This window comes from Microtus oregoni, unplaced genomic scaffold, assembly GCF_018167655.1.
Source record: "Microtus oregoni isolate MIOR12 unplaced genomic scaffold, Mior012 000101F_ref0000407, whole genome shotgun sequence".
Lineage (NCBI taxonomy): Eukaryota > Metazoa > Chordata > Mammalia > Rodentia > Cricetidae > Microtus > Microtus oregoni.
In genome coordinates this window covers 1,575,857-1,588,201 of record NW_024544715.1, presented here as the reverse complement: position 1 = coordinate 1,588,201, position 12,345 = coordinate 1,575,857, and the positions used below count along the sequence as shown (strand labels likewise).

Below are 12,345 nucleotides of genomic sequence, written 5' to 3'. Positions count from 1 at the left end.
ACTGCTGGTGGGGGGTTTAGGTTTTTAAATTATCTATGTTCCATATACCAACAGTCACCCACATATGGCTGGACTTAGTCTGCAGGGCCGTACTTCTGTGATTATTGGTCAGTCTCCCAAGATCTCCAAACGTAATAGACAGAGTGACAATATCTCTCCTGAGAGTGTAGGTTAATATTGTCAGAAAGAAAAAGCGAAGCCTGCGCCCTTTTTCAGTGATCTTCCCAGAGTATCACTTAGCAAACCTAAAGTATGTCTCAGGCTTGTGGTTCAAGCAACAGAGGGCAAGCGGAAGGAGGCATCATTCGCTGGTTCCATATGGCTTTATTTTTCAGACTCAACCTATCAGATATTTTTCTATATGATCCTAATATGAATGAATGGACTTACGATTTTGAAACATTTACATATTTTCCCTAAGTTTTAATATGCATATTCCATTTGTTTGTTTATGTTACATTTCAGAAGTTATAAGTGTTTGCTCTCTCTTCTGATTGGGATGGAGACAAGCAGGATGGCTTTTGGATGGGATGGGATGTCACCAAATGAACTTTATGGTAGGAATCTGTGAGAAAAGGGTAGAAATGATCAACCTGACTGGTGTCCATAGAGTACCACAGAGGCTATTTGTCTTTGGCATTTAAAAGAGAGAGAGCTCATTCTACATTGATAAACACCAAAATCCAGACTCGCCTTCCTACTATTTTTAAAGGAGTCTTTTGGAATTTTATGGTCATGTTTTTAAATTTAGCAGCGAGTGTGCTGGTTATTTTGTTTCACAGTGGTGATAGAGTAATTTTCTTAAAACATATTTGGAAAAGATACATGCATAGTCAATTTTGTTTGTTGCTATGAAACCAATTTTTCTCTCTCTCTTTGTGTGTATGTGTGTGTAAACTTGAGCGTGTATGGAGGTCAGGAGACAGTATTTCAAGGGCTGGATGTCTCTTTCTGCCCTGCAGATCTAAAGGGATGGAACTCAAATCATATCAGGTTTGGTGGCAAGCACTTTTACTTGCTGACCCCATGTCACTGGCCCAAAGCAATTATTATTATTTATTATTATTGAGACAGGGTGTCTAGTCCAGGCTGGTTTTAAAGTCCCTGTGTAAAGTAGGGGGTGATCTTAAATTTCTGACCCTGTTTCCTTCGTCCTGAGTTCTGGGAACACAGGTGTTTAACACCATGTCCTGTTTATGCAGTACTGATTAAACTCTGGGCTACATGCACACCAGGCAAGTGCTGTACCAACCAACTTACATCCTAAACCTGTTCTTAACAATTTTATAAAAGATTTGTTAGATGATTTATGTGATTTTCATTTTAAAATGTTCTATTCTTTTTTCCTTACGTGAAGAGAGAACATAAGCCTATATAGTTATATGCTGTAGGCAACAACATACTAATTCTCCTAGAGTGCTGGTGTTTGTCTCACTATAATTCCACGTTTAAACACAGAATTGGAGGTGGTAATTTGTCTTCTCTCATTGCTGGCCTTATCCATCTTTCTCTCTTAACCAAGTCTGGGTCAATAATGTTTTGGTTTCTTGAACCACCAATCACAATCTCGCACAACCAGAGACTGCTTTCTCTTTGGTTTGATTAAATTCACTATTAATGCTGACTTTCCTTTTCCTCTAATCAGAAATATTTGCTATACAAAAAAGTTATTCATACTAGCATAATGCTGGTTCTTAGTCCAAATAACCAGATGCAGTTGCTGTCTCTATCCCAATACCAACCCTAGGAAAGGCCTGTTTCAGAAAGAGTCAGGGCCACTTTTCATATTAAATTAGTGTCTAGACTTCTTTCACACACAGACAATGTCTGAGATCGAGACCATTTTTACTGATTAAATATTTAGCATTGATTGTAAATGTCGGTTTAATACTTTAAGCAGTGCAGTGTTCTTAATATTCTTTTTACTTCTTTAAAAAAATCTCACTGAATGAGCTCTGATGAGATGATTTTTGGAAGAATTGAGAATGGAAGAAGCTAGAAAACAATTGCAGCATCCTTGAGGAGGTAAGAAGGTCCTGAAAGAGGATGAATGACATTAAGTTTGTGTGTGTGTGTGCGTATGTATGGGGGGCACCCACTTCAGAAATGTGCAGGAGGTGAAAATGATTTAGGGGGGATGTGTGAAAGAGGAATAAGAACAAACAGAAGATTGGGAATGTGCCAAGTGTTTGAGTGACTGATGTCACTCAAGGAGCAGAGGGTAAAACAATGAGCTCTACTTCATGCACTGCTTCAGTAAGTGCAGGGGCTCTAATGACAAAAATATCGGGCAGATAGATGGGCATGTGGCTGTGAATCTCGAGGGAACTCTCTGGATTTAAATATGGGTGTAGATGTTGTTATAGCACTGGACTTCATTGAGATCGACCATGAAGGATATTAATGAGCAAAAATAGAACATTTAAGAAGAAAGAAAGCAGGGCTCTGACCAGAGGAAGAGGAATGCAGAAAGGCAAGAGGAAGTGTGGCAAGGAAGGTAGAACATTAACAAGGTGTGGCATTATGAGTAGACGGAAACCAGGAAGTGACCAGGAGCCATTCTCCCATGGCTAGTGAGACAATTTTTGAGAATCTAATGAAACTACTTGTGAATTTGTTCTTTGACTAACCCTTTGACTCCTGGTACACCCTCAAAAGTGTATGCATGATTGCATTACTCATAATAGCAAAGAACACAAAGAATAACTCAAGCGTAGATACTCACGGGAGGACTGTTAATTAAAGGCTAGGGTTGACACCATGGCTATGCAGATACCAGTGCTTGCCACCAAGTCTGACCACCCCAGTTCCATCCCTGGCACCCACACGGTAGAAGGAATAAGCCAAGTTCCACAAGTTACTCTCTGATGTCATGTGTATGTCATGGTGTGTGTGTGCACAGACACACGTATACACACTCACACAAATAGATAAAAGATAGAGAGGAAGGCAAGCGAACCTTTCTGAGCTAAGGCCTCACGTGTCCATATGGTTATGTTTGCAGGAAGTATAAACTAAAGATAAATTTATTTATTCTTTTAGCTTGTGTCTGGTTTGTTTTCTGTTTTTATGAGGAAGGGTTGGTGTGGATCCCACAGAGGGGACCACTCTGTGAGTCTTGTTAGGAGACACCATGCTACAGAGCTGTGAATTTTGAGTGAATTTGAGCACTCAGAGTATAAGGTTCTAGAATGTGAATCCTAAACTGGACATTTAAGAGAAGCTTTCTAAACTGTTAAACCAAAACAAAGAACCTAAAACAAAATAGAAGAAAAATTCAAGTCACTGTGAATTTTTTGTGTCTGTATGTAGCTTACAATTTAAGCATGAAATACAATGAAAATATAGTGAAAAGGACTTGTAGGCATCATTCGGTGTGCTAACCATTGGTAGGAATTGTGCATTATAATTGGGAAGTTTTGTTATTTTGAGACAGGGTTTCACTCTGTAGACCAAGCTGACATAGCACTCCCAGAGATCTGCCTGCCTTTGCTTCCTGAGTGCTAGAATTAGAGGTGTGTGTTACTATGCCTGGCCTTTGAGGCTAATCTAAGTTTGCTACAGGTTAAGAAATATGTAGCATAAGCACATAATATTAATATTATTAAAAATGTCTTTTTCAGTAAGAAAGAGGAGAATGCCAAACCCCAGAAATTTTATATCTATGGAAAAATTGATATAAGCAACAAGAAGGAAAACAATTCCAGCTAAGCCATTCATCATTAGTCCTCCTTTCTTAAGTTTGCTTATTTCTGCTAGAGATCAGCATTAAATATAAGATGTGCACGTGCATGTGTTCGTGTGTGTGTTACATTTATTGGTATTTACCAAATTATTGTTGAAAGCAATAACGTTCCAGGCGTTCAGTGACAGTTAATCTTGTCAACCTGACTGGATTAAGAAACCTGTAGGAGATATCTGTGGGGACACTCTGAAGGGTGCTTGAGGGCATTTACAGACACAACCAGATCATGAGCCTCTGACATGGTGAAGGATTTATTCCATTAATGAATTCAAAGTCTGTTCAGACTATTGGGGTGTGGTGGGGCTGTGGATGGCAGATTGTGGTTGGGAAAGGTAGATCACAGGAGGCGGGGTTGTCTGTGGGGGCTGTATCTTGCTCTGCTCCATCCCTGTTCGGGCTCTGCTCTGCTTCCAGGCTGCCAAGACTTGAGCAGTTCTGTTCTATCACATGCTTACAGCCACGATGAGCTGAGACCCCTCAGACAATCCTTTCTTCCCTTAAGTTGTTCCAGTTGTTTCTTTTCTTTTTTCCTGCTTTCTTGCTTGCTCTTTCTTTCTTTCTTTTCTCTCTTTCTTTTTTTTCTTCCTTCCTTTCTTCTTTTCTGATGGACATTCTGTATCTTAGACTGACTCTGAGCTGCCTGCCTCCACTCCTGAATGTTGAGATTCCAAGTTTGGAGCACCACACTCAGTTTACGTGACCCTGGGGATGGAACCAGGGGCTTTGCTCAAGTAGGCAAGCGCTTTACCAAGTGAGCTACTTGGGTGACTGCCAAGGTGTTGTCTTGGTGTTTTGTGGGTATTCTCTGGGTGGAATGTTTCCTCAGAAAGTAGGAGCCCACAAGTCCTCTCCAAAGCTATATAAGCAATAAACAAATGTTGGGGGCGGGGCCACTCTTTGATGGTATAATTGCCCTTCAGTTGCAGGGACTTCCAAGCAAGTCAGCTGTGGGAGAGCATACTCTGCTAAGTAAGCCATGTAAACACACACGCTCACCATACTAAACTTGCAAAGGATTCTTGGGTCTGTCTTTGTCATCTCTGGGCTGGATAGACCTTGACTCCTAAGAAAGCCACACAACTGTAGCCAAAATGGCTATGGCATAGACATGCCTTGAGCAGGGAAAGGGATGTATCATTGCCTGATACGGAAAGACAAGAGAGTAGAGGAAGCACATCCCATGCTGGAACAAGGCAGTCTGCTGAAACCGTGAGCGAGGCAAGGTGTCTGAGAGGGCTTGGAATACCTCCCAGGTGTATGAAGGTTGCTGGACTCAAGTTTGTTTTCTCTAATTGAGAGGACTTACAAGGGTCCAAAGTAAAACATGGATTTGCTCCTAAGATTTATTCTAGAGAAATCTCAAAGGGTCTATACAAAGCCAGCTCTGTTTATGTGTTCAAGGCTGAGAGATAATAAACCCGAGAACAACCCAGAATGAGGCTCTCACTGTAGGACTGGTTAGGGAAGCAGTCCAGCTTGCCTTTCCTGGGACCAGGTGGAAAATGATCGCAAGGACACAGATCAAAATGTATGTGTTTTCTTAGAAAACCGTACATATATCTAAATGGGTAATGGATTCAGGGGTAACCTTTTCTTTTTGTTGCTTTCCCCATTCTAATTTCTTTAATGCATCCTGTTACATAAGTAATAAAGAAGATTGTATGTGAAAATAAATAGAAAAATTGGATTGACATAAACACACTCAGCCTGGCTGCACTACCCTCTTGTTTTATTTACTATCGACTCAATCTATTTGTTGGGAAAAGTTTAGAGAATTCGAGTGAAAGTAATCAACACCTATTTGCCACCCTGACTCCTACTGGCAGGGCTCGTGCTTGGTTCGGGTACAGCTGGAGTGATCTCTCACAAGTCCCTGTGTTGGAAGACTGGTCCACAGTGTGTCACTGTTGGGGTGCCTGTGGGGCCGCTGAGAGGTGAGACCTACCGCAGATTAGATAGTCACTGGTTGCCTGGGGCTTGGGAGAGGTTTGTTATGGTCGTGTGCACGTCTTGTTAACGTGGGTTGTGACAGAGAGAGGCACTGCCCATGTTTAGCCCGTCTGCACAGGGCTGCTTTGACTCCCCATCCCTCTACCATGGCGTGAAGGTGGTGGGATCGTGTTCCTAGGACATGCTAGCCATCAAAACTATAAGTCAAATTAATGTCTTTATGAAGCGACCAGGATCATTTATTATGTGATAACAATGCAAGTTGCACAAAGACAAGTGGGTAACATTTATGGTGCATGTTTCCATACATTTTAATGTTATTTTACAGAAGTGGTACTGCTTTAACACATAGACTGTGTAAACATTTTCATTCGCTTAAAAACATTTTCATGCTATTAAGTGTTCTTACCTCATATTGTTTTATATTTTGTCTTATTTTATTTTATTGTGACATAGTCTCATGTGTAAGCAAGGCTGGTCTTGAATTTAATAAATATCCCAGGATGGCCTGAGACTCAGGGCAATTCCCCCAACTCAGCCTTCTGAGTATTGGAGTCAGAGTTACGAGCCACCATGCCTCACTCTGTATCATTGGATGAGAGTTTGACTCGGTGTCTACAACTAACACTAAGGACACCAATAATGTCCCTACTATTTCTATCAACTCTAAGTTTAAAAGGTGTCATTTTAAAAGTAAATAATATTTATATGATCCCCGTGTTGTGGCTTCAGGTTTTGTTAGACAACTTGAAGTATTTTAATATTCTTCTGGTGCATGGGCACTCTTCTGCCCATTCTTCTGGCTTTCTAAGGGAATCTCTGCATGCTCTTACATTTTGCCCACTACATATCTTTCCTAATTTGCCTTTCATTCTGTTTATGCTTTGGTGACTAAATAGTAAACCAATGGCAGCCACGGCTGGTGCCCAGCAAGCCACTGCAGAGCTTTCTCCCATGCTGGCCCATACCACACATTTGTCATTGAGCCCTCCCACACTGAGTGACAGCAGGTGATGCAGGTGATGAACACTCAGACTGGCAGGAGGGGATCATGCAGACAATTTCTTGGCTGGGAGGTGCCACCCTCCCCACTTCTGAGCCTTTGTCACTTCCTCAACAGGACTAGAAAGGCACAGCCTTGGCTCCTTTTCCAGACAGTAAGGTTGAATCCATATGCAACAAACACTACAGAACAATACCAGCTTTGTAGTCTAACAGTGGGCTTAATCAGTATGTTTAAAGAAGCACACATGACCATATAATTAAATATGAAGAATTCAGATGGGCATACATTAACATCTGCTGAGAGAAAGCAATAGTAACTTTTAAGTAATCTGCATTGAAAAATAAAGCTGTTTTTCCTAACAAATACATGCATAACATCTACGTGTATAAATTAAAGCTCGGTTGGCTAATAAGACATAGCTAAGGCTTCAAATACACTATTTCTTCTTTGCATTTCAGTAGAATCCATTCATTACTTCATTCATCCATTCAGACTTTCAAGGTCCTGAAAGACTGAAAGTTTGCTCTCTGTTGGCCCTCAGCTGGACACCAGGAAAACGAAAACTTAAGTGGTTTCTCCTCATAGATTAGAAGGTAGAGAAACAGACACCTCTAGAGTGATGGCTGCCTTAGTGATATGACAAGGTGCCAAAGACGTGGGAATACTGGAGAAGGAGGATGTGGGGAGAAACATCTCAGGCTCTGGGGGGGGGGTGGTCAGCATTACTGTGAGTGTGGGGAGAAACGGGGTCAGAATCACTGTGGGTGTGGGGAGAAATGTCTCAGTCTCTGGGGGGGTCAGCATCACTGTGGGTGTGGGGAGAAACGGGGTCAGCATCATTGTGAGTGTGGGGAGAAACATCTCAGGCTTTGGGGGTCAGCATCACTGTGGGTGTGGGGAGAGATGTCTCAAGCTCTGAGGATGTAGCATCACTATGAGTGTGTGCAGAAATGTCTCAGGCTCTGGATGAACGTCAGCATCACTGTGTGTATGGGAAGAAACGTCTCAAGCTTTGGGGGGTATGTCACCATCACTGTGGGTGTGGGGAGAAACGTCTCAGACTCTGGGATGTAGCCTCATTATGGGTGTGGGAAGAAATGTCTCAAAGGCTAAGCATCTCAAGGGCGGTGGATCCTAATAGATTGCTCCCTTCTGGTCCGTGCTTAGCCTGTGGTGAGGACCACTCTCATCTCACTCACCTCGGGTTCCTGTGTAATCTTCCTGGCCAGCTCCCTCTGGTTCTTCCTTACATGTTGGAAACAATCCTTTGTAAATGACCATCCCCATCCACCTCAGCTGGGGCATGGCCGCTGTCTTGCCTGGGATAGACACTGACTGCGACATAGAGCAGCTGAAGCCCAGCTTGACAGTGACAGACTCAGAGGGTGGCAGTGGTGTGAGTGTATGCTTGTGTGAGGGTGGTGTTTCCCTTGGGGACCGAGAGACGAAGTCATTGTGGGGAATATCCATCCAGGAGTCTGGCAGGAGGTGGCAGGTGTTAGGGAATGCTGCACATGTTAGACTTCAGCAATTATTAGTGATGTGGACTAGAGCTGGAGGTAAATGATTAGTTCTATAGTCATAAGACTCTCTGAAGCTCCAAAATGGATGTTTCCTGACACCGTTCCTTATATGAGAAAGTTGAGGCTTCAATAAGTTACTGATTTTCTTGCTCATTCATTCATTCATTCATTCAATAAATGTTGAAGGAATGTAATGTTCCATACACTCTCTTGAGAAGCAAAAAACAAAACAAAACAACACTATCTGGTGGAACAGATTTGAATTCAAGTCGATCTGACTCTAGATACAGTCCTCCTTTACAGTCTTAAGATGCCCGACTATTAGATAAAAATTTTAGTTAAAGAAAGCCTTGCTTGGAAGACCCAGTGATCTACTGCTTCCTGGGTGTCACAGTCCTTGGGCTGCTTGGTCATCTTTCCTTCTGGATGTCTACTGTCAGTGAAGCATAGTGGAATCTTCACATGTCCTGAACTCGACATTATTTTTTTATCCTCATCAGGATGGGTCACCAAAACTAATGCTTGTCACTCAGTTCTTGGGCGGACTTTTAGGATCATGAGAGACAAGATATCAGTTGCCTACAAGCGCCCCCATCTGTCCAAATGGAAAAACTTCACAGGTCTGAAGGATGCTGGGCCCCTCAGTCAAAATTTGTACTTTAAAAGAACATTAAGAAAAAGCAAAGCAACTTTTTATGTGATTTTACAAACAGAAGCATCAATCTCAATTTAATGTTTATTTGTCCTAGAGTGGTAGAAAATTGTGGGTATGAGTGCAGAAGTGAGGGGCTGATGAATTGTACGGCTGGGAGGTATGTTCAGAGCAGGCATGAGGACCCCGGTGGCATTCCAGGCATGGTGGTACTTGCTGTAATCCTAGAGTTGGGAAGGTAGAGACTGGCAGATCCCCTGGGTTCACTGGCCAGACAGACTAGTCTAATTGATCAGTCCCTGGGTCCCACTGAGAGATCGTGTTAGAGACTAAGGTGGGTGGTTTCTAACAAATGACACCTAGCTTGCCCTGTAGTCTCCACAAGTCTGGTATGATGGTTTCCACACACCTACAGTCCCCTAAATAAGAATGCAGCCTTGATTTCAGGACAAGATGTGTAACTTCGGAGAATTTATGTAGCTACCTGATTCTTTTTTTTTTTTGGTTTTTCGAGACAGGGTTTCTCTGTGGTTTTGGAGCCTGTCCTGGAACTAGCTCTTGTAGACCAGGCTGGTCTCGAACTCACAGAGATCCGCCTGCCTCTGCCTCCCGAGTGCTGGGATTAAAGGCGTGCGCCACCACCGCCCGGCTAGCTACCTGATTCTTGATTTATTCCTCAAATAAATAAGGGTGAATTGAATAACTCTTACCCATTTTTCATAATAACAGAATGGGGCAAAGCATGTATTTCACTTGGCTCAACAATATCACATTGTAAGTGTTCAGCCAAACACTCTTCACAAGGAAAGGGGACATGATGGTGCAGGCTAATCTGTGCCAAGAGCAACATACTTCTAGTTTGGGAAAAAGTTCACATTACTTAAACTTAGAAACCAGATATTCATTAAGCCAAAGAAGACAGAATCAACACTAAGACCACGATGGAAGCAACACAAGCTTCATATGTGTGAAGTAACGAAGATCTGGAGACTAAATTTAATCTACATTACTTATTTTAATCCACTGTTCCTTTTAACTTTGGCCAAAAAGTCTGCGCTGTGATTCACTGGTGTATTCAGAGGCACCTCTTCTCTTGCGAGTTTCAATAAATGACCTTAAAATGTATTGTTACGTAGCACGTGCGTTCATGTTCTACCAGCCATTGGAAGGATGCAGGATGTGCCTCATATCCTACTGGGGATATCTATTGGACACTGGGGGACCCAGCGAGGTCTAGTCACCTCTGCTAAGGCCTATTTGCACTAGACCCAGACAAGAGCATGGGGGAGTTAAGCTAATAAGTCACTTGGTAAAGGAAAATTAGGGGTCCATGGAAGTATAGAGAAGAGGGCAAGAAGATGTATTTTCCTACTGTCAGAAACAAATGATATCATTTTGGACTTTGAATTCATTTTTCCCATTCAGTGTGCATTGCTTGTTTGTGTTTTATTTTCCTTGGCCTAGTCACACTAATTAAGAAAAGTCAAATCTGAGCCTGGATATCTGTTATGATAACTCATGCTCCCATGGCAGAATTTGCTGAGTGGGAGACAACAGGCAGGGTGTTCACCCACATACAGACCCTGGGTCTGTCAATGTGGTTTGGGGAGATATAAGCCTGTGGTCCTACAACCTCCAGCAGCCTTGTCTGTTTACTGTGTGTATCCCACAAACACCTCCATGTTCCTTGTGTGTTGTACTATGGAAAAGGGTGTGAACACTGTATGTTTGGAAGGAGAAGCACTGAATATTTTCAGAGCAAAGCTAAAGAAAATAGGCAGTGAACTTGCTCTGTTTCACGGGACAGTGGCAGAAAGTTCAGTAAACAGTGAGACGAGGAAGATGGGGTAAGACAAATAAATACACAGGGATGGAGGGAGCTGGGATTCTGCTTAATGGTCCCAAGAAAGAACAGCTAGGTCAGGTTGACACCAGATTTGGAATAGATACCCTTCCTTGCTAATGCTTAGAACACTAACTTTTTTTTTCATTATGTGAAGTTGTCCAAAGTAAACATCTTTGGGGGAAGATGTTACCAACTTAATATGAGGAACCACTCTTTCCCAGTGAGCAGCCCTAAACCATATATTACCCAGACTTAGGATTTTAACTGACTACAACCAGATTGCAAATTTCCAGTGAGTGCCACCTGGTTGAGGGGCATGGCCGAAGCTGCACTACCAAGCTGATAGTGTCTTTCCTGAAACACTCCTCTGAGGTAGGGCACCGGCACTGGAGGGAGGCTGGTGTCCACTCGTGAGACTTGTCTAGCCAGTGCTACCATTTCATAACGGTGAAAATTTGTGTGGCAATCTAAGTGAGCTGGTAGCACGCTATTGATTTATTCTGGCCATGGTCTGTGCTTTTTATAGGCCAGCACTCCTGGGCAGCAGGCCATGTTGCTTAGTTCAACCTTACTTTGACCCTGGCCTATAACACGGAGTTTGGCATCACCTGAGTTCAAGGGCTGGGCCTGTCACTCGTTAGCTATCTGAACATGGGGAAGATATTTATCCTCCCTAAGTCACAAATTGCAAATCAGACATATGTGGATAAATAATGTAGTCAATTTCATGGTGTTGCTGTGAAGGCTAAATCAGTAACAAGTGTCAAGGAGGGCTTGATACATGATCATTGTCCTTTGTAATGCTACAACAATAAAAATCATTATTGGTTCAACAGTAAGAAGACTACACCTATGATTATATATGCATATACACATGTGTATCGATATAGCCACATATACATGTACACACACACACAGACACACACAGACACACAGACACACACACACACACACACACACACACTATTAGATACTGAATAAAAACATAAAGTTAAAGAGTCTTATGGTCAACTGGTACCTATTGAGGAACCCAGAAAAGAAACACTCCACAAGAGGACAAGTGATGAAGACTGAAGGGGGAGAGAAATCCCTGGAACTCTGACAACCAATGAGACAGGACTTGCAATGTAAACAGAGTAGACACACATACGACTCACCTTAGTTCCTAATGCTGTAAGGGTTGTTAAAAATAATATTCAGAATGCTGTCTTAATATTCACAACTACTAGGGCTTGCTTCTTTCTAAAGTCTCAGACATTTCATTTCTCTTGCCTTTCTCTCCCCTTCCCTCCTCTTTTCTTCTGACCATATCATTATCCCAGGCTGGCCTTGGAGTCTCTGTGAATCTGAAGATAATCTTAAACTTATTTGTCTCCCCCACTTCTGGACTGTTGGGAATACAGGCTTGCAGCTGTCCACCTGGTCTGTTGTGGAGCCGGGAAGTATACCCAGAACCTTGGGCATGGGGAGCAAGCACTCTACCAACTGAGTGACACCCAAGCTCATCTTCAGGTATTTTAACAGACACATACCATTGATCATTGAGGGTGAGAAGGTTTAGTTAAGAAAATTTGTTCATAATTTTAAATAATTTGGAGGAGTAATTACAAAAGGTGGAATCCT

At 42.4% G+C, this 12,345-nt stretch overlaps 1 protein-coding gene across 1 annotated transcript in view; it reads right to left on the bottom strand.

Moving 5' to 3' along the window:
- LOC121443163 (carbohydrate sulfotransferase 9-like) overlaps positions 1-8,006 on the bottom strand; it is a 53,997-nt gene extending 45,991 nt beyond the window's left edge. Inside the window, exon 1 of the mRNA XM_041644842.1 lies at positions 7,901-8,006. Within this exon, the coding sequence (XP_041500776.1) occupies positions 7,901-8,006 (106 nt within the window). The remainder of the gene's footprint in view (positions 1-7,900) is intronic.
- Positions 8,007-12,345: the final 4,339 nt, after the last annotated feature.